The sequence below is a fragment of the Mytilus edulis genome, chromosome 6, assembly GCF_963676685.1.
Source record: "Mytilus edulis chromosome 6, xbMytEdul2.2, whole genome shotgun sequence".
Classification (NCBI taxonomy): Eukaryota; Metazoa; Mollusca; class Bivalvia; order Mytilida; family Mytilidae; genus Mytilus; species Mytilus edulis.
This window is the reverse complement of record NC_092349.1, coordinates 42,974,108-42,998,036: the sequence shown is the minus strand read 5'-3', so window position 1 is coordinate 42,998,036 and position 23,929 is coordinate 42,974,108. Positions and strand designations below refer to the sequence as shown.

The 23,929-nt window shown below is 31.8% G+C and overlaps 1 protein-coding gene across 2 annotated transcripts; it reads right to left on the bottom strand.

Annotated features, from left to right (window-relative positions):
* On the bottom strand, positions 1-22,265 carry LOC139527693 (uncharacterized). Of its 2 annotated transcripts, none has more exons than XM_071323310.1 (13): positions 22,160-22,265; positions 11,027-11,278; positions 10,521-10,577; positions 10,076-10,158; positions 9,492-9,643; positions 8,639-8,761; positions 6,502-6,661; positions 5,405-5,989; positions 4,560-4,666; positions 4,090-4,208; positions 2,725-2,798; positions 1,592-1,753; positions 1-655 (listed from the first exon to the last, which is right to left on the bottom strand). In XM_071323310.1, the coding sequence occupies exons 2-13, from the start codon at positions 11,240-11,242 to the stop codon at positions 478-480; spliced, it is 2,016 nt and encodes a 671-aa protein (XP_071179411.1). In that variant the 5' UTR covers positions 11,243-11,278; positions 22,160-22,265; the 3' UTR covers positions 1-477. The 2 variants fall into 2 exon arrangements, with proteins under 2 accessions (XP_071179411.1, XP_071179412.1); XM_071323311.1 differs by having other exon boundaries at positions 22,202-22,257.
* Between the last annotated feature and the right edge of the window lie 1,664 nt (positions 22,266-23,929).

Below are 23,929 nucleotides of genomic sequence, written 5' to 3'. Positions count from 1 at the left end.
TTTTATTTTGGTGGGTACATGTATATTTTCATTGAAATCAATAAGACCTATTCATACTTATATATGCAAGTTTGTAGGCCATTACTGAAGGTCATACATATTCCTGTAAAATGTTGAATAAAAAATAAAAACAATTGGCATCATAATTTAAAAGTCATTGTTGCATGATGACAGAAGGTTATTCAGAGACAGATATATGGCCATTAACACAATTCAACTATACACAAAAAAGCAAAAATACATCTATTGCCAACAAAAAATTTAATGTGAACAATATTGCTTGATTTTCAAATATATTTTAGGAATTCCTGTTATCATAATTTTTGTATTGTTGTATTTTTTATGATCTTTTTGTTTAAATGGTACAAAGTCTTTAAAAATCTGTCTCATGTTAGAATATTCTTCCCCTATTTTACTACAAATTTTCCTCTTTTTCTTCAATACACCAGTATTCATGTACAGTTTTTGTTCATCTTCTCATTTCTTTTGTCTTGTCAGTCTTTCTGGTAAGGTAACAGCACTGACTATAGTAATAAAACAACACAGTGACATAAAAAAGAAGGAAAGACTGACATCAAATGGTGGACCAAGATGTTTGGCACCATAGCTGATGGACCAGGCAAATACACTTCCTCCTACTGTTGGAGCCAAAGTCCTACAAGAAAAGATAAACCTAATATGTACTTAATTCAGGTATTGACTGTGATTAAAGATAGGTTTTCATAAATAGTGCATCATTTCAGTTCTGGTTAATCATAGTATGGATATTAGTATTAGTATTGAACTAAAACAAAAGCAAATTGTCCATCTTTGAGATTAGTTTAAACCCTCCACATGTTTATGAGTCTGTTCCATGTCTGAATCTTTCAGTGGTTGTTTTATGTCATTTATGATTTTTTTCAGTTCTTTGGAGAATTTTGAGCTAATGGTAGATCTTTGTTAGTTTCTGTTTAATCGTTGTTTTATGTCATTTATGATTATTTTCAGTTTTTTGGAGAATTGTGAGCTAATGGTAGATCTTTGTTAGTTTCTGTTTAATCTATTTACATTTTTTAGCTCAGTAAATTGCAACATACAGGACTCACTTTACTTTACAATCACAGAGAGAAGTAATTTCTCTTTTTGAACCAGAAAGCTGGGAGAAGAGGTGAGAATTAAACAAGAAGTTGTTGATTGTATGCAGGCAGCACTTCTCTACATGTTGTATGTTGTGTTTTGTATACAGTTGTTTGTCCTTTGGTCAGTTTTTTTGCTATGGCATTGTCAGTTTTTTTGCTATGGCATTGTCAGTTTCTTGCTATGGCATTGTCAGTTCATTGCTATGGCATTGTCAGTTTTTTGCTATGGCATTGTCAGTTCATTGCTATGGCATTGTCAGTTTTTTACAACTATGGAGTCTGAATGTCCTTTGTAATCATTTGCCGCTCTTTTGCTATAATATGGTATTGCCATTTGTATCTTCCAATGTGCTAAATACTTTTATTCTACTAAAAAACTAATGTTCTATCTTATGTCTTTTAAATAGACTCTATATTTTTTCCATTTTCCATGCCGAACCAGTTAAACAAATGCTAACAGACACTAAACGTACCTTCCTAAAGCTGTGGCTGTCATGGCGATACCATTGACTGCTCCTGCCTCACTAGGCTCTACAGAATTGTTTATAAATATAGCTGTAGCAGTGAAACAACAACTTACAGCTACCTTTAATGGCAGGATGATAACTAACAAAGTAGCCCATAATGCTGAAGGTCTGCAAAATATAAATATATAATTACTTTTGATTCTTTCATTCTTTAGTAGAAATTTTCAAATATTGAGGATTTTTGTTTTTCATGGATATTTCATTTTAACTGTTTTTGACACATTCTCAAAAATTGTACTTTAAACATGATTCAACTATAGGCCTAAAATCCATGAAAATTACAAAAACAATAAGCTAACCTAAGCACTGTACAGGTAGAAATTAATGCAATATAATCTAATAAAGTAAAAATGTAATATAAAGAAAACTGTAAATTCAGAAATTATTACTTGCATTTATTATTGCCATTTCGTCACTTTAGTCTAAAATGCGATTTTAATTTTTGCGATAATGATAAAAATCCTGTTAAATTCATATAAAAAAATCAAAATGCAAGTTTAAATTATTGTGATTATAACTGTGTCACATTTTTCGCAACAATTTAATGAATTTACAGTATCCTAATAAGTATCTTGCATAGACATACTAAACAGGTATGATTTTAATTGTTGGAAAATGTTGGAAAGAGTTGTTGATAATCATATATCTGAAGGCTTGTCATTTTTAGAAAAATTTAAATGTAATTTATATCAATATATACATGATACTGCATTCGTTGGATCAGTGCTCGGCCAATACAGAAACAAGCATGTGTGCATAGTACACGGATGCCCCGCTCACACTATCATCTTCTATGTTCAGTGGACTGTGAAATTAGGGTAATAATCTAATTTGGCTTTTGAATTAAAAAGATCATACCATAGTGAACATGTGAACTAAGTTTCAAATTGATTGGACTTCAACTTCATCAAAAACTACTTTGACTAAAAACTTCAAACCTGAAGCTGGACTGGCTAACAGACGAACAAACGGACGGACAGACACACAGATTGAAAAACATAATGCCCATAAATGGTTCATAAAAATAGCCTATCTGAACATATAATTATATAATATATATGGAAGAGCTGGACAATTACCTGTCATGTAATAAATGTGCTACTGGTTGTATTGCTGTTAGAACCATCATTATCATGGAGCCTCCAAGGAAAGTCTTAAATAAAACAGAACCATGAATAACAATTATTCCACATTTAAACAGCAAATTTCTACATTCACATAGCAGAAAAAGAACATATGAGGTACATGTCCTTAAATGTGTAATCCATTAACAAATTGTCATTATAGTCTTTTAATACAAGCATGTTTTGCACTAGTCATTTTGGAGGCCCTTTATAGCTTGCTGTTTGGTGTGAGCCAAGGCTCTGTGTTGAAGACCATACTTTGACCTGTAATTGTTTACTTTTTATACATTGTATCTTGGATGGAGAGTTGTCTCATTGGCTTTCATACCACACTTTTTTATTTATATAAAAAATATAATATGATTGAGGCTTGCCTCTTCAATGGTTTAAACAATGACGAATTTGGTGTTTATGGTTGATCTTTGGTAGTTCGTTACATGTCTTAAATATTTACAACTTCAAACTCAAGATGATTTAGAGGTTGTTATAAGCAACAGTTTATTGTTGAAGATTATATGATTATATGCTTACCTAGGTGACTTTTTTTTGTCATTGGGCTGCTGTCTAAATGAAGCATATCTCCACATATTCTTTGTATTCATACACACATTTTTTTAATGTGCAAATTAGGAAAATGCTTGAGTTTTCAATTTTTCAGTAACCTATACTGCTTTTTATACAAAGATAGGCATGGTTTCAGCAAACACTGATATCAAACATTACAATATTCCATGTTTATCTTTTATGTCCTGGACAAACTTTATAAGTTCAATAGAATTTCAAAAATTTTGGTATCAAATTTCTTTAAAAAAAATTGATAAGTAATAAAAAAAGAGTAAACTACAGAAATGAAGGCTTTTTTTAGTTTGCTTGTGTTTCATCCAAATTTCAGTGATCTTTGCAATAGCATGGCTGTCAGTGTTTATCAGTTGAGAAAGCAGGAATACATGAGGAGAAACACTAACATTCTGTCGATAAACAAGCAATCCAAGTCAAGTCAGATTTGAATTGGACACATCCCACCACAAACAGTGTTTCAACTTACAACTTTCCCTCATGCAAAGCTCTGATTCCTTTCACGGATTTGGCTATACTTTTTGGACCTTTTGGATTATAGCTCTTCATCTTTTATATAAGCTTTGGATTTCAAATAGTTTGGCCACGAGCATCACTGAATAGACATGAAATGTTGAAATGCGCATATGGTGCAAGAAAATTGGTACCGTTAATTTTATTACCTCAGTGCTGACAGACTAGAAACCAACTACATTGTCACTGAGGCCCCTTGAAAATATAACCTTCATTTGATTTAATACATACCTTTTTAATTCCAAACCTTCGAGCACACCATGGAAAAACATATGCATTAAGTAACAGAAGTGGTACGGCTGACAAACCAAGAACAGTTCCTATTTCTCCTGGGTTAAAACCCAAACCATCTAAAATATCAAAATTGTATGTAAAAACTTAAAACTCGTAAATGATGAATGCAATAATCAAATCTTGCCATCACACTTGGTTTCAAGAAAGTCATTTTTATTTCTATTTATAATGACTTTGTGGATGTATTTTTTCTCCAGAACGGATTTTGAACAGGTTAACTAGTCTCAAAAAAATACAATTTTATCATATCAATTAACAAGGTTATACAGGGGTAACATAGTTACATACCTAACATAGGATCCGTTGAGCACCAAACTCCAGAATGGATTTTGAACAGATTATCTAGTCTTAAAAAAAATATACCATTTTATCATATCAATTAACAAGGTTATACAGGGGTAACATACCTAACATAGGATCCGTGGAGCACCAAACTGTAAAAATTTCTTCATAACCAATCACAGCAAAGGAAAATATTGTATACAAAAGTACTGGATGTCTGATATCTGATTGGCTGAAATATAAAAAAAATAACCTTTGATTGCCTAAAACATTATAATTTATAATAAAGACAGTGTGCTAGTTTTGTCCAATTGATAAAAAATAACATTTGTACAAAATTTTTAAACTAATCAATATGGATTTACAAGAATGATGAAACTTTTTTAAAGCCAGAGGTACAACTTTAGCACAAGATGTTTGCAAATTAATAATATCTAAAAACTAAACAAGAATGTGTCCCCAGTACACGGATGCCCCATCCACACTATCATTTTCTATGTTCAGTGAAACCTCTAATTTGGCATTAAAATTAGAAAGATCATGTCAAAGGGAACATGTGTACTAAGTTTCAATTTGATTGGACTTCAACTTCATCAAAAACTTCCTCGACCAAAAACTTTCACCTGAAGTGGCCAGTCGGACAAACAAACAGACTGACGCACAGACCAGAAAACATAATGCCCATAAATGGGGCCTAAAAATCTGTACAAATTAAAACATGAAGACAACATTTAATATATAACATAAATAACGAATGTCTAATAGATCTATTTCTTTCTGAACATGCATGAACAATTTGCAATTGGATGTTCTGTAGCTAATTATCCAATCAGATGGAGATAATTTGAAGATGTTTTTACCTATGCTTTAATTTTCAAATTTTATTTCATGTTCATGGGAGACAGTTTGATCTTTGGACAGAGATTGTGTTAAAACCAATTAATCTGTGTCAAAATCTATCTGTACTTACCTTAAAAGTCTAAATAAAGACATTTCTCCAATCACTTTACAACATCTAACAAAAATATTTCTTGTCTTTTTATCTGTAATTTCTTTCACTGAAAGTTCAACTATTTCATGTCCATTACAACAGTTCTTTGGAGATGATTGGATGCTATTTTTAGAACTAAAATGGGCAGAACCATTTAAAGATCGAGTGGGATCAGAATGGCATGAACCATTCAAAGAATTTGTCCGCTTCACAAAAGAAGAACCTGAATGTCCATTGGTTATCCTACTTTTAAGACCACTGTCTTGTAGCAGTGTGCTGTGTTCTTGGTCTTCAGTAAGTGAATCTGTTTCATTTAAATGTTTTTTGTCTCTGTTCAGAGACTCTTTGGAAAGAGCACTATACTGAGCATGAAAATAAGCAGCTTCATTCTCTAAATGAAGATTTTCAACAGACATAGATATTTTGGGAATTTTCTGACTAGAAAAACTTTGTATTGATTTTTTATCCTCTTCATCATCAACTAAGATTGTAATATCTTCATCTGGATTAATATCAATACTATTCAACTTTCTTTCTTCTATAGTGAGTTCTATTTCTCCTCTTCTGAAAAAATAAGCATACTTGTGGTCAAGTTTGGAGTAAAATCAGCCAATGCTGATAAAGAGGAGAAGATTTCCTCAACAATTTAACAATGCCAATACATGCAAAAGGACAGTAAAAGTTAACATGGCCCACATGGGACAAGTAAGTTAATCTTAACTGTGAGCTATCCACACTACTGGAACAGCTTTTCTGGGGTTTAAATCAGTTCAGGTCTGAAGGCTGTGATCTTTAAATTTGAATAGTGGACTTTTTATTTTAAATTTAAAAGTTTTGGACCTTCCCATTCCCGTCAATAACTTTTAACAACAGACCTTTCTTTTTAGAAGATTGTCTTTTGATTTATAATTACTAACAATCCTGGACTATCCACCTCTGCTATTTCTCTGAAATTTATTTTGAACTGATTATAAGCACTTAAATGCAAAAATAATAGAGCAGTCTCTGAAAGTTTTCAATCCAAACTTTACATAGAAAGTGCATTAAAAGTTTGATGTTATATACAGTATACATACTTGCTATGTAAAGTTTCTTCCAATAAAAAGAATTCCACAATAGTCACTAATGTGCATACTGTAAATACAAGTAACCCTGGCAACAGGTATGGAAATTCCTCCAGGAACTCTGAATCACCAAACACTGATGGATAACTCTTAACTGGATCTGCCAGTAAACCTGAAAACAAATCAAGTGCTTTATTCAATCACATACAGTGATACTAAAGACTTCATAATCAGCTTTATAGCCTTAGGCTTTGTTCATTGTTGAAGGCCGTACAGTGACCAAATAGTTGACAAATAAATGCATTTCATCCCAATGTTCTATCTATAGTGAAATCAACTTATGCTGAGAATGCAGTATGGGCTTTGCTCAATGTTTAAGTCTGTACGGTTACCTATAGTTGTTAATTTCTGTGTTATTTGGTCTCTTGTGAACAGTTGTCTCTTGGCATCATACCAAATCTTTTTTATGTTGGTACCGGGTAGTTTAGTGGTAGCACTCGAGACTCAAATGCAAGATGTTGTTGGTTTCATCACTGACTAGGTCGAAACAAGAGGGTTCACTATGAAATGTCTCGCTATACTGACCATGATTGATTCTATATTGCAAGTATTAAAGATAAAGTTTGATACTACAAGTATCACATCAACCTTTTAAACATTTTTAAAGATCCATGACAATGAGGATACGTTCAGATGATACCTGCCAGACCGACAGGTGTGAGCCAAGGCTCTGTGTTGAAGGCAGTACTTTGACCAATAATCGTTTACTTTAAATACATTATGACTTGGATGGAGAGTTGTCTCATTGGCACTCAAACCATATCTTATTTATTTGTAGTTTATGTACACATTACAAATATTCCATACCAAGGATATGGAAATTTTTCACCTAATTTTCAAAAAAAGATTGTCAAAATCTCATTACTGCATGAGTATGCTCATACTCGTAGCATCAACAAACTTGTTTCACACATGCATCGCATTTACTTCTTGATTTATCTTACAATTTTCCTGTAATCGATCAAGAGCAATTAAGGGATAGCAACAGTTTAAAAATAAAATGATTTTAATGACTCAATTTTCGCAGTCATCGCTTATGTTTCTTCCGTACACCAAATGATTGTTGAAATATTGCTCATAGTACTGTAAATTCAGAAATTATTGTGATGTTTTGGATATCTTCTATTCTTTAAATATAATTTTTGCCAAAAGGCTTTCATTGTGCGTTTTGGAGTAAATACTTACAATTTGTGCAAATTGTTTTACAGAAAATGCTATAAATTAGAAGTGAATGATGCAGCTGGATCACATATTATTGCAAAAGAACATTTTTTTATGCAATACAATTACTGCAAACCAACTTATTTTCGCGAGCGATTTATTTTCGCGAGTAGAAAAATAACGCGAATATAAATCGTCGCGAATATGTCAATCTTTGATCTTTCCTTAATAAACTTCATCAAGTAAATCAGATAATCGCGAAATTAAATAGCCACGAAGTGTTCAAGAAAGGGTAAAACCCGATATAAAGTATCCGCGAAAATAAGTTGGTTTACAGTATAGTGTTCTGTCATTCGCATTTTCATACTAAGCATGGTTCTTGATAAAATAATGACAGAAACGAATACTTACAATAAAAGTATTTGAACATGTGAATAGATTTTAGTAAAAACCTCTAACCATTAAGGATGTTCGCTACTTTGTTAAAAAATAACAAGCTTTTTAAAAGACTATTATGAATTGATAGTATATCAATAAAGAAACTAAAAAAGTAGAAAAAAATGGACCGTGTGCTCGTTTATGAGATATAAGCCATTGAAAATTTGGCGGGAAATAATTCTCTCTAGACTTTTCATATATTTAACATTGGTACCTTATTTGTTTCAAAAACTATGAAAAAATAACAAGAAATTCATAAAATTTTGAAATATGGCTTTTTAAACTTTATGTTATAAAATTATGAAAAAAAAGTAGGAGTTGGTGGGCAAAATTTTTTTAATGACAATACATGGATAAAACCAGAGGAGTCTGAAAATCTGGCAAAATATCAAAAAATAGAGAAGCAAACATCCTTAAACAGACTAACATTAAAATCATGTTTTGATGGCTGCTGTTTATTAGACTCAAATATCTTATATACCGTACTAACCTCCAAAAGTTGGACCTAAAATAAGCCCTGCTCCCCATGCCATGGATAATATTGACATGCCAACAGCTTGGTTAGTGTTGTCAGAAATCTCATATATCACTGTCTTAGCTGTACCCACAGTTCCTGAAAAAGAATTATATGGTGATTAGATGAAGAATTGATTTCTTAATTTTTCTAGATATTTACTTCAGTAGTTTGATTTATGACACTTCAGCACAAAATTTTTATACTGCTGAAATAACAGATACCATATTTTTTTTAAACATTTGTACAACAGAAGAAAGTTTCTTTTACAAAAGAAACACCACTGATGCTAGAATTAAAAAAAATATAAGGCTAAAAATGCATGAAGTTAAAGAGCATTGAGAACCCCTCAATAAAAGTTTTGGCCAAATACAGCTCAGGTAATCTATTCCTGGAGTAGAAAATCCAAAGTATATGTATTACAAAAAATTCTATAGTTTTATAAACAGTTTATTTAAAGATATGACCATATAAAAGATAATTCATGTCAACACAGAGGTTCTGACTACTGGGCGAGTAGTCCTTAGTCAGGAACCTGATTGTTTAAGTGGTTCATACTTGTTTCTCATTTCTTGTTTTTATATAGATTAAACTGTTGGTTTTCCTGTTTAAATGGTTTTACACTAGACATTTTTGGGGCCCTTTATTGCTTGCTATTCTGTGAGAGCCAAGGCTCTGTCCTGAAAGCTGTACATGGACCTAGGTATAATGGCTTACTTTCATAAATTGTGACTTGGATGGAGAGTTGCGTCAATGGCACTCATACCACATATTCTTATATCAAGATATACCTCAGAGAGTAAAGGAGGCAATTGCAATATTTTTTTACCATTAGCTAATCCTGTGAGAAATCTGGTAATCATGGCCATAGGGAAGTTAAATGTAAATCCAAACGCTAACGAAAAGAATCCATTCAGAAAAACTGTAATCAGAATTATTGGTCTTCTTCCAAACTTGTCTGACAGCCATCCCCAAAAATAGCTGAAACAAAATTTTCCATATTTCAATTTTTAGTTTTCAAGAAATATTTATTTACATGTATCTTACATGTTAGGGCTGTTTGAAGATGGTATGTATTTTTCTAATTGTTGATGGCTGTATGGTTGCCTTTTATTGCTATAATTGCTTACATCCACTTCATTTGAACTTTGATGGATATCTGTTTCATTGGTAGAACGGAAAGTCCATACTCATGAATTCACATGGTACATCATGAGCAGTCATAGTCATACAAATTTTAAATCAAGAATCTTAATTTAAATTTTTAACATGACACCGTTCACTGTAACAACAACAAGGAACTTTTTTTTTTTATCATAATTTTACAGTAAAATTAATGATTCTTGAGATGAGCGTGGAATATGGTCATATGTCCTGAAAACAATATTTCCTTATAGATTAAATTAGTTTTACCTTCCAACTGCCCTTCCAAGAAACACAGCTGAGGCTATCAATCCAGCATAATACCCCTTCTCTTCTTCTTCATAACCAAACCACTACAAAAAATTAACTCATTTCTAATGGGAAACTTCTGTAAATGAAAGATTCAATAAAATTTCCACTGATTCTAGTATTCTATCCTTTTTTTCTTCTTATTACTCTTCAATTTTCAATATTAAGTTAACAAAAGAATCAAATTTCTGTAATAAATTGCCAATTTCAGAAAAGTTCTAGAGTAATGAATCTGTTAAAATAAAGTAATCCTACTGCTTAAATTGTCTCCCCTTGATATCTTCGTTCAGAGAAAACTTCACATTTTTTTGAAAAGTATAAAATGTTCAGATTCAAACTGTACTTGACATGAATTCAAAAAGACATGACTTTTTATATGATTACCTGTAAAAAGTATATATCTTACCAAAACCATTTCAGGTAAAAATGGGAACAGGAATGTCAGACTAAATGCACTGCCAAACTGAAATAAAATAAAATCTTATCTTAGATTTATTTTATCTCTTATGCATAAACCAATTTCTTAAATTCTTTTGTATATAATAATGAAAATGCAAAAAGAATTTGAAGCATTTTAACATCTGAACTCTTTACTGTATAAAATTCAGTTGTAATATATATGTCCTTATGATGATAGACATGTCAAAATCAGTAAATAGACTTAAAATTTAATAAAATAAGATTTGGGGTATGTCTCGATGGCCATTTTACACACACATCAAGCACATTAAATTCATTTTGATAACATTTCAACTTGTGAAACAACCATTCTATAATATTCTTTTTTCATGAAAGGGGTAGATGAGTTAGTAATATATATATGTATTTAAAATTTTCTATGAATTTTTATTTCAACAAAAGTCACATATTTTTTATGAAAATATATTTACCGTAATTCCAACTTAAACTTACCAGTGAAACAAATACTAAAATGACCATTTTCCACTGAATGGGCGTTGCCCCTTTCTCTGTCACACTCATCTTTTTCTTCACTAGAACCCATACTGATGACTTTCTTCTTGGAAGTTTCACCTCAGAGGAGTTGTCATGGTTACTAGTTGCTGTTATGACCTCTGTCTTCTTATCAAGGTCACAATCAAAATCATCTGTTTCTTGAGTCTTATTCATGTTTAAGTTTTATTTGAAGCGCATTTAAAAGTGAACCTGCAAAACAAATAAATCAGTTGATTTTATATGTTCTGTGTTATTAACATGCATTATCTAACTTGACAAATGACAAATACAGGTATAAACAAAATAGTTTAAATATTTTTAAACAGTATAAATCAACTACCGGTACATGTATCATTTAATTTAAATAAAAAACATAGAAGATATGATAGGCGCAAAACATTATACATAATGATAAACATGTATAACTTTGTAAATAGTAAGTATGCATTATTACAACACCAACCAATTAACTTATTTGGAAGGACATGGGCTTTTCTTGGTACAAACAATGTTTTTTAAATGACAGTTCAAGAATCTGTCATTTGAGCAAAATTTTAAAAATATCAAAATGCTGAGTATGTGGACACATGATGACATGGAGATATACTAGTAATTAAGACCCTACCATGCCCTACACAACATGAAAGTTTCAGCTACAAAACTGTAAAAAAAAATACAGGGCACCCATGAACCATTATAACCTACATGTAAAATGTATGTGGGATGGACACTTTTTTGGACAGACTGAACTTAATCAAAATATGTCCTACCCCACATATCATTGCTGGACACATTATCATGCTTTTGAATTTTCTACCCTCTCTGCACCCCCACTTACACAAAAGATGAAAACTTCTTTGATACTGGTGATTTTAGCTCTGATCAAGTTTCTGAACTATATTATAAATTTTAATATTGTACATGTTGTAGATATAATTAGATTTATTTTCAAAAATTTAAATTTAAATTCAAAATAAACTAAGTAACATTCATATGTTTAATGTTAATATGACTGATCTATTAATCTTTGTTTTTTGCTTGCTGATAATTCACTCTCTTTATCAAAATATATGGATAGACTTTAATAATCAGATACTTAATCTCTCTATCTAAAAAATATAAATTTTACCATCATTTGAAAACTTTGCTCATCTTAAATTGATCAGACAAGTTTATTTCTTCTCTTTTGTATTTTTTTACTGTTTATTTTAGAATTCAGACACTTTAGATTAACTTATGCAAAGGATTGCTTATATGTTAATCAAGATTAGAGGCATATTGCTATCTCAGTCATGATAAGCACATCATGTACCGTACCTTTTTACTTTCTTGAAAATGATTAAATTTTATGATTTTTTTTCATTTAATACCGCTGTTTCTGTACATATGTATTAAATCTCACACAGACAAAGATGTAGGCATATAAAACTTCTCTCATTTTTTTTAATTAACTATTAAATACTTTGAATTTAAATGTAAATTCAAGGCACTTTACTCATAGTAAGTGAAATATTCACATTACAAAAAAACAGTTAAACACTCATAATTTTGTTTTCAATTAGTTGCTGAACCACAAAAATGAATTAAAGGACAATGGACATATGCCAGACAGAAACTGCATTACTAAACATATGGCATCTGCATACAAGGCAAATAGTTATCCCAATGTCTAGCATTTTGTGAACTTCTTTGCAGGTGAGGCAATACAAGGTCTGAAAGAGATGTGGAGTATATGCCAAACATAACCAAAAGTCATGCCAAACAATAAATGTCAAATTCTAAATTTTGACTGTTAAAAAGTTGTGATTAAATTAAACGGAAAAAAACTATCAACTCAAAATACTTGAGATAAACATGATAAATAACAAAATTTTATATATGACACAGATTTATCAGTCGGAAACCAGGTTGAAATAGAACAAAAGAATCGAAGCTCTTTGTTAGAGAAGGCGATAAATGCTTACTGTATTGTTTACTATAGTGACAAAATTTTTAAAAGTTAATAGAAACAAACAAAATTGCAATTTTCTTCTCAATTATGAGGTGTTTTATTTTAAAAACACCATTTGCATAAGTTTTCAATTTATCTAGTACATAGTTAAGCAGAACAATTAGATATCAAGTCGACGAAATGGGTATCTTTCAAGTTGGATGAAGAAAATGCATAACCTCCGATTTTTATGAAAAAATTACCACGGACGGAAAACATATCAATCTATTAGTTCAGTAATTTTCGTGTCTGCCCTTCCATTATGTGACTGAATTCCAAAAAATGGGTAACAATTGTATCAAAAAGAGAAAATCGAGTGCACCTTTTTATGTCAGGGCGTGTTTGAGTTGAGTATTTTGTCTTGATATCGTACAAAGTAAGAATATTTCATGCATCGTCTCGCTTCAGATTCTATCATTTTTATATATGAAAGCGACAGGTTGACTTTATAACACAAAAAAATCACAGTACTAAAAGATGAAATATATGGGTCAAGTGAAATACCTATCTAATGAGTCACAAAAACAGAGAAGGTGTGTTCGAATAGCTATTTTTTTACTGAAAGTACTTGACGACAGTCTTTCAAGTTGGATGATGAAAATGCATATCTTCGAAAAATTCTATTTTTTTGTGTGTGATTACTACGGTTTATAGTCTTCATACACTAAAAAAATCTAGTCTGCCCTTCCACGAAATATTTAATAAGATTTTTTTTAAATGTTTATGAATTTTCGAAAATTCCACCTGACAACCGATCAGACAATAGTTTTAAGTTGAATCAATGCAGACAAGATTATTAACTGATGCTCATTAGCTAGTTGATACATTTGTCTTTTAAAATACAACTGACATATAAGGATCGTAATGGTGCAATGTGGATAAATTTATCGGTTCCCAAGAGCAATATTGGTAGCGCGTCATCCCTACAATGGCTTCCATTTCTACGAATGTGAAAATGAACTGGCGTAATGGGGAGATAATTTTGACGAAGTAGACTCCTGACTGTTATGACTTGAGATAGACACATCATTAATGTGCAGGCTTAAACTACATGTAGTTCTTTAAGATGTCAACCCTCAACCTTTTGAATCATGATTAGCATGATCAGTGAATTAACACAACCTTGAAAAAAAACATGCATTAGAACTCATTCATAGAAAAGAGATTTATTCTAGTATAGTTGATATTCTTCTGAAAGAAAGACAGCTTTATGTTACTGAAAGCTACAAATGTAGCTACAAATGCTTCACCTGGCAACTACATTAGAAAAATCATAGTAGACAAGACCTTGTACAAATTCAATGCCATAAGATACATGACATACAGATTTAAGGTCAAGGATCAGTAAATAAACTAGTCCATAGATTTTTTTAAAACTTAGAACTCGATTAGATATTGAAAATATACATCAGAAAATGTGAAAAAAAGTATATGTCACCGACTTCGTTTTCAAGAAAAATCTATTTTTAAAATGGTCCGAGAGGGTACTAAATTACATTGAATATATCTATATAGGGTAAATCTATATTTTTCTTCTACAATTTTCGGTTTCTGGTATAAATCACAAGAACCGCTCCATAGAATTTTTTTTTAACTTAATATGTTTTTCCTCTTTGTCTTACGAATTAGATAATATTAAAAAAAAGTATGGTCACCGACTTCGTTTTCCCTGTAGAAGCGACGCAAACCCAACATTTTGACAAAAAAAACCATCAAAATTCGTGACGTCGTAATTTTTATCATATAACGTCAAGTTATCATGCTAATAATTTCCAACGTTCTTCGTGTTGATTAAGCACGATGATTATGTGTTTCGTATTGATAGATTCTTTTTATCATAAGAGTCTGGATATTTATCATAAATTTTTATTTAGTATAACCAATATTCTTTATTCTTTATATTTTAGCACCTCATTATACACTTTTTCTTTTTTTTTCTTTTTTGCATTTTATTCTGCAATTTTTGCCCATTATTCTGTATTCCGTAAACTTCAATCAGACCCTCTTTTATGGAACATTTTAAAAAGAAATTATACGTTGTAAAAAATGTGATGCATGTATGTTCATTATCAATATACATATCAAAAACAATTACTAATTCAGACAAAAATACGTTGTAAGTACATGAACGCAAAAATGGTAAAATCTTAAAAATAGAAATCATCAGGGTTACTGTCTACAAGTTGACGCAATAAAAGATGTAATTGAAGCTATATTTTTTATGCCCCCTCAAATACCCCTGTGCGTCTGTCCGTCCGTCATTCCGTCTGGCCACCCGTCCTTCTGTCCGACTGCCTCCCTTTATAGTTTATAGTTATTCCGCAAAACATCTACAGTTTGAATCCTAGAACGTACTTTGCTGTCTGTTTGCATGTGGTCAGGGTTTTGATCTTTATTAATATTTGCTCTAATGAGAGATAGTTGAACTTTGTCATTTGTGGGTAACAAATTCATAAATCTCTTAGACTATCTTGTAAGTCATCTGTTTACACTTTTTCTCCATTCCGATATATGATTTGGCCACTTTTAAAAAAACCCCGATTTTTTAGCAGTGGAACATGTAAAAGCTTGTGTTTTGGTACTATATTACGACAGAACGTGTTCTATCCATATACTGCTGCTTAACATCGCATATATAAACAAACATTATATCAATGATTCTAAAAATTCTTGAAAGAGTGTCGTGTGGTTATTTATACATCTTCAAGTTAACAAGTAAAACACACAGACAAACTGATATCTTTGTTAATATCTTTTTTGTTCTGTATAAAATTTATTGTATACAAGTCTACAAAAACGTTTTAAAAAGTTTACTAAATGGTTATTGTTCCATAAGTGTACATATGTATGCTCGAAGTATATATAGAATCAGTTCATGATACACAACATGTGACAAATAAAGGGGGGGGGGGGGGGGTAGTAATGACATGAAACTAAATTAAACTTAGGCTTTGATGGATGTAAAATTTAATAAAACTGGAAGTTACATAAGGGGAACAGGAAAATAAGAATATATTGCATCACTTACAACAACCTTTAAATTGACCAGTGATTTTTTATTCATTACTGACCAGCAACACCGAGATAATCCAACGATTTTTACTTGTCCAAGGGTTCATATGAAGTGTGGACCTAAATGTTCTTTATCTTTAGATACAACGCTTATTCTGTAAAATCTTCAATTAACGATTTTGTAAAATTCTGTACATGGTCTACACTATTATATATTAAGTAATTATTTTATTTTCCGTTGTTATTCTTTATAATTTTGCAAACTTTTTTGTTCAATTTTGACATTCGCCAGTATTCCTTATTCTGAAACTCCCTTTGAGATATAATCATGTGTGACAATAAATTATTGTGCTTCTCTCTCTGAATTTCTCTTTCTCTCAAGACATTTGTAGTCTTTGTAGTCCAGTGTATTTCCATCGTTTAAAAACATTTCCGAGGAAACAAAATTAACGGAGGTTGAGACATATGACATAATAACAGATGTACATATTTATGTTTGATATATTTACACCCCCCTCCCCCCAACCGAAAAAAACAAGAAAAAAAACAATCGCACACAGGCTGAGACATGACTGGTAATATTGTGTTTTGTTATTTAGTCAATCTACACAAATGAGGGGGGACCTTAAACAGGACGCCGGGATCGGGTGTTTTTCAGCACGGGATTTCGGGGTATTCGAATTTCGGTATGGCGGGATTGAAATTTCTATAAATTCGTGACCTCGGGATTTCGGGATCAGGACCCCTCGTTCTCAACCTTCAAGTTTTATGAGTGAAATAGAATTCAAAACAGTTCAGAACGAGGGGTCCTGATCCCGAAATCCCGAGGCTATTGCATATTTGAGATGCTACTTTCAGCTAGGGTACATTTTTTTTATTCGGTTAATTTTTACCCATATATATATAACAATTTCCTTTGAGAAGACAACCATACGAATCAATACTATTAGGATATTAAGCCCTGTATAAATCTTCAAACATATACTATTTATACATGTATCTATTTAAAGATTTGTGTTCTATTTTTAACATCAAAATTGCGGACGTGAAAGAAAGCACCATTACAAAGACAAAAAACAACGTTAGATTACAAAATGTAGCGATGGATTAATGATCGTGAAACATCATTTTTGCTTATTTTTAATTTGTTATAGTCTAAAAACTGTGTATGAATATAAAACTATTGTTCCAACCGTGAACAAGATTAATTAATTTAAGTGTATTATAGTTTAATAGTGCCATCTATAATTATATGACTGACTGACAGCAGCGGCGAATTTATGACCAGTATTAGTTTATGTGGTTCATTTCCGTTTTCTCTAATTTGAAAATATTTTTACTTGTTCCGACTGGTGTGATAATTTTAAAAATATGGGAGATATTATAGTCTTACCGACACCGTACAATACTAAGTTTTAACTTTAGTATTAATGTCCCAAACTTACTCTGCTTATTTTCTGCTAGACGATGTCTTTTCCCAGTGAATATCGGGTTTATGAAAGGACAGTTTTGACATACTACATATAGAATACTTCCGATACCACACTGTTTTTTCTCATCACAATTATGTAGAAATAGCAGTGAGCAACAGTTTTCACACTTGTTTTAACTGGTCGGCAGATATACAAACTCTACCACCCTATGTCCTGATTTTCATTTTGAAGATCGTCTTCAGGACTGTTTTCATATTCATTTTCAATTTTTAATTTTAGAAAAACAAGTTCATTCTCCTAGAATTAACATACTTTCCGTCAAATTTACCATTGACGTTGTCCCATCGAAAAGTCGCCGGGTGCAATTTTAACATTGCAACATCTGGTCAAAGGGATGTAATTCGTACAAAACGTCGCAATATTTGCGGAATCCGCTAGAAGGCGTTCATTTACTGTTACTTGACCTTAAGTAAGAGAAACATTTGAATATTGCTTCTGAGTTCAAATCCTCACTTCTCAACCTTATGTGCCCTAAGAAACTGTTGTCGGTTTCTGAGCCACAGAATCAATTTACCTCTCTACAGGTGTAAAATTGAAAGTCCCCATATGTTCAATTCCTAAAAGATGTCTATTATATAACATTTAAATTTACTGGAGGATCAGCTCAAATTCCGAAAGTCCTAGAATCATTGGATACATGGACAACAGACTGGGGAATAAATTTAACCCTTACAAGAGCTATCATGTATATGGTGTGTCAATATATCACAGAAGGTCCCTGCTGACACACAGTAATACAAGGAACTCTGCATGATCATGTTTTATAAAAATTCCAGGAAAATCTGTATTTAGACTTTTAAAAAAAGTACCCTGGTACCTTAGTTTTCTCTAACATGGTGAAAAAAATTAGGCTCAATTATTAGGTGTTTTTTTTTCAATATTTTTTTTTTTAATTTGAACAGGAGAACTAGTCAGACCTTTTAAAATAGTCCTTGTTCAAATGTGACCAAATAATATAGGGGTAGACACTGCAAATAAGAGAAAGTAGACTTTAGATGGTCATCTGTAATAAATAAAATCTGCAGTTCAAAAAACTCTACATTGAAGTTTATTAGAAGGAACCTTAAACACAGCCTTTCTTATACAGAAACTGCCTGCATGTTTACATTGTATCTCTCTTGTTCGTTCAGTACATGTATTGTATTATTCCTGGGTAGAAACAGACCCATATCTACATTTTGTACATGTACCAAGTCAGGAATATGACAGTAGCTTTTCATTGCTCAGTTGGTTGATATAGTCATGATCATGATCATGATGATGAAGAGTTTGATTTTGTCATTGTATATGGACTCTCAACTTTTTAATTAATGTTGGAGTTCAGTATTTTTGTGAATACATGTACTACAACTATAATGGACTGAAATTAATTGTAAAGAAGGACAATAGAAGAGTTTAGAGAAAGTAATTAGAGTAAATATAAAAACCAGCAAAAACTCCATACAATTTGAAAGACCTGATTTCCAAAACATTGGATTTATATCATTTGCTAATTATGGATACTTAAATTGTGTGGCGTTTGGTTTGAAGATTAATTTTATATTCCCCAATCTTCGAAAATAATTTAAAAAAATTAGGCCTTCTTCATCTTTGCTGGCCAAAGAATTGTCCCTTACTTTATCATTACTTTTGCATATTTTTGGAAAAATGTTGTTAACAATTGAATAAGCTCAATAAATATAGAAATTTTTAAACTCATGCAAAAAATTCTGGTCCTCAGTAAAGAATTCCCTGAAAAATTTTTCCTTTCTGTAAAGGTCACGTGCCAGATTTGGCATAAATTGTAAAGATCTAAGAGAAAAAAATAGATCAAAAGGAAAATGCAACCAAATATGCATGAGACTTGACAGCACTGCTAATAGTCTGAGATTACTTCGAGATTACTCTGACGTTCAATGGCTGTTTTGCAACAAGCTGTGGCCGTGGAACGTAAGAGCTCGTCCCATATCATAAAGTGGATATTTGCCTGTCCAAAATGGATGCGCTGCTTCTTTGCTTCTGGGAACAACTGATGACCTTGGATCAATAAAAATCAGGCTTCAATTTGTTCATTTTTTAATTTATCTCTTAATTTGTGTAGGTCATCAGTCAGTCCTGGAAACAACGAAGCAGCCCATCCATTTCGGAAGGGCAAACATCAACTTTTCGATATGGGATGAGCTCTGACGTCCCACGGCCACAGCTTATCTGGCAAAACAGCCGTTGGACGTCAGAGTAATCTCGAACTACACTTCTATAAGGTATTTTGAAATGACTATAAGGTATTTTGAAATGACTATAAGGTATTTTGAAATGTCAAACAATGAATCCGGGTTCGTTCGCGCCCATTCACGTTCGCACCCACTCATGTTCGCCCCCTTTCACTTTCGCACCCTACATGTTCGCACTCAAAGTCCATTCGCACCCTACATGTTCGCGCCCAATTTTAATTGGTTTTGTGTCTAATGATCTTTAATAACTTTGTTATCAAGTTTTGGCAAGTAGAATTCTTATAAGTATAATTGTTTTCATTGTCTCAAAATAAAGTGAGACAGCATTTTTTTTGTGTTGAATAAATCTTAATCATGTTTTGGATAGTGTATTGTTAAAAAAAATAATATTCCTTTCTAAATAAAGTGGGATTCTGTCAACGTTTTATTTTGTGTTGAATAACTCTTAATCATGTTTTGGTTAGTGTATTGCATAACTTTGTTTCATTGACTTGTTTCAAAATGAAGTGAGATTCTGACTACGTTTTTTTTTATTGGTGTGCATACCTGCCAACTTTTGAAAGTGCCCATGGGGGGTTTTAGTGCGCGAAAACAATTTCAAAGGTTACAACACTTAGCGACGACTATTTTGCGCGTGCTGTTTTGTGGTCTAGAAAAAGTGTCATATTTGTAAGATGAGCTTACATGCCTTTTTCTGAAATTTATTTGCATGATTCTAGTTATTATATATCAGTAGAAAAGATGAACATTTGGCTGCAAGACCATGAATTAATTTCATGTGTACATGTAAGGATATTAAATAATTGTTGACTTTTCCAATTTCAAATTATGCACAAAAAAGGTCCTTTATCAGGTTGGGAACAACACCTAGGGGTAATCCCTCAATGTAAGGACATTAAAAAAACACTTTTTAAGTAAAAATGAGCACACATTCATATTATTTGAAGAAACTTTTTTCAAAGAACTATACATCTTATGATCTATCTGGTATTATGTGGTCAACACATGTCCAAGAATTTTGATATGTTCTTGGCCTTATATCTTCTTTATTTTTCAAATTAATTGGACACTTCATTTAGAAAAGTTGTTCTAAATATAATGTTAGAATTTCCCATTTTTAAATTAAAAAATCTACATTTAATGATTTTTCTATTTTATTTTTTACAAGAGTTAAATGACCCCTTGACTAAGGGAAGTCCCTAATTTAAGAGATTCCTCATGTGGGGTTTTTTGTTTTGTCCATGTGAAAAATAAAGAATAGTTCATTGTACTTTAAATAATTTGGTAATTTAATTGAATACATAAATTTATAACATTTTTACAGCAAGTGTAATATCAATAAATTAGTGAATAAACTACTATTTATTATCTTTATGGTAGTACTGCATCATTAAATTTTATCAATCAGTCATGCTTTTATTATTATTCTGTGTAAGAACCCCCTTGCAGGTGAAAAACCATTTGCCATGTTCACGATTTTAACAAACAGAGGAATACAACACAAGTTCAAAATCTAGGATGTTAGAATACTCTTAAGAGAAAACTTTTTTGATTGGCTGATTTATTTGATCATGAGAAACATAGAATTTGATTGGCTGAACACAATTGTACTCCATTGGACACAGTTCAAAATCGGGAACAATCATATTTTTCGTGTAGATTTTCAGAAAATCGTGTTTTAGAGGGTTTTTCACGATCACGATCGTGCAATCGTGACAAAGGGTCAAAATCGTGGAGTACACGCCTAAATCGTGAAAGTTAGCAGGTATGGGTGTGTTGAATAAATTTTATCATTTTTTGGTTATAATAGTGTATTGCTATATTTTATTGTTTCATTGTTTCAGATCAAAGGGACCAAGCTGTTAAAAACAATTATCTTTTGTGTTTTTCATTTAAAATCTTCAATCTTTTACTCATACCAAGCTATAAATACATTCAGTATTTACACGAAAGCAATTAAAACAACAATAATGATTTTCTAATTATTAAACTGAAATTTGAATTAAAATTGGGCGCAAACGTGTAGAGTGCGAACGGACCTTGGGTGCGAACATGCGAGGTGCGAACGTGTAGGGTGCGAAAGTATATTGGGCGCAAACGGACATGATACCTCAAACAATGGAAATGTTCAGAGTAGTTTTCTTGTACAAATATGTGACAGTGGCGCATACATATATGCTGATAAATATTGACTTCAATCCAAGTACCATACAGATACAGATCATAATCCTAAACCATTTTTAAATATTAAACAAATATCATGAAAAGGACACCAGGCAACAGGTACACAAAGTATCATAAAAACTAAACTGTTCAGTAAAAGTCTGCGTCTGAAAAACAAAATAGATATGTCAGCATGTTAGTTTAACATCCTAGTAAAATGTACCATTTCACCGTATCTTCTAAATCTTTGTTCTAATTTTTGTACCGAGATAAACTGAAACCATGTAGACATTTCATCAGCTGATAACCGGTTCCGCTTCCGGTTATTTAATTTGCTGCACTGTCCAAAAACCGAAAAATAAACCAGAAATTAATAGACAGGAACTCTCTTTATAATTCTTGAAAAATCCCAAATAAGCTCAATCAAGTTCTTCTAAACACTGTCACATGTTAATTCAAAGTACAAAGACACATAGTTAGCATGTTTGAAGCGAGCAGCCAGTTCTCCGTTTCTTAATCTTATCAAGGATTTGTATAGTAAGACAACTTCCTTGATCTTAGTTAAAGACAATGGATAATTTCATTGTTCGTACCCGACCAACTTGAAACAACGACACGTTATTGATCGAATTTTCATTGCTTTTGGACGTTTTTAACCAATCTCAACATATTAGTGTTCGCTTTCAAAAGCATCTGCCAGAAAGATTTTGATTCTGGATCGTTGAATTGTCTTGTTTAGTCTTGTATGTATTGTTTTGGATAAACTCATCAAAATATCCCGATGACTTAAAATTGTATACGCTAGACACGCGTAGGGCCTATACTAAAATTATTAGTAACACTTGAAAAAAAGTCAAATAAAGTATGAAGTTGAAGAGCGGACCAAAAATTCCGAAAATGTTGACAAATACTGATATGGTAATCTACGTCACGGTCTGGTTAGATTTCGAAAAATTGTAAGTATTGACTACTCAGTGGGCTGTTGATACACTCGGGAGGACATTTCATCAGCAGTGTGCCATGTCTAAGTGATTCGTAAAGGCTTTCAGTGTCTTAATGAGGATTTATAGAACCAAAATGTAGACGATTTTGTCATAATCTTTATTCTGAAAGCTAAACTGTTGCAAAATGAGTGATCCAGGAAGAAGAAATGGCTATTATGCAGTCATTGATTGTATATATCTTTAAGTGATTGGTCTACTAAGAAACAGTGATATTTTAGTTTAGCTAGATATTTTCAGATTTTATAGCAAAAAGTGTTGGTACTTACCTTACCTTACCTCTGTATCTTTAACCCACTTTGTAGAGGAAACATACGCTAGTATGTATAACTTGTGGTCTTTCTTATATACAGTGATGCCTCCATCAAATATGTTGCAGTGCTGAGACTATTTACACAGTGAAGTCCTACCCACACACAATTATACTAAAAATCCATTATCATATATTTACAATGTTTCTGTGCTGATTAAAAGTCAAGTCATATACTTTAAAATTCCTCTCTTTCTTTATATATACACAGGTATCACATTTGTACCCCTAACCGATAGATGTATTCTTTAAAAGTTAGTATCACTCTTTAAAAATATCAACAGCATTGTTTGCGGTAAAAAGGGTAAAAAGATAAAAGAATGATGAGTGCCTCTTCCTCATGAATTAAAAGTTGTATTATAAAGTATTATCTAAAAGTTATATGTACTGCTTAAACTTAAATTAAACATGATTTTATCGACAAGAATACACAAAAGAGGTGTCATAAAAAAGAAGATTTGACATGATTGTCAATGAGACAACTGTCCACAAGAGACCAAAATGACACAGACATTAACAACTATAGGTCACCGTACGGCCTTCAACAATGAGCAAAGCCCATACCGCATAGTCACTTATAAAAGGCCCCGATATGACAATGTAAAACAATTCAAACGAGAAAAGTTACGGCCTTATTTATATAAAAAAAAAAATGAACGAAAAACAAATATGTAACACATGA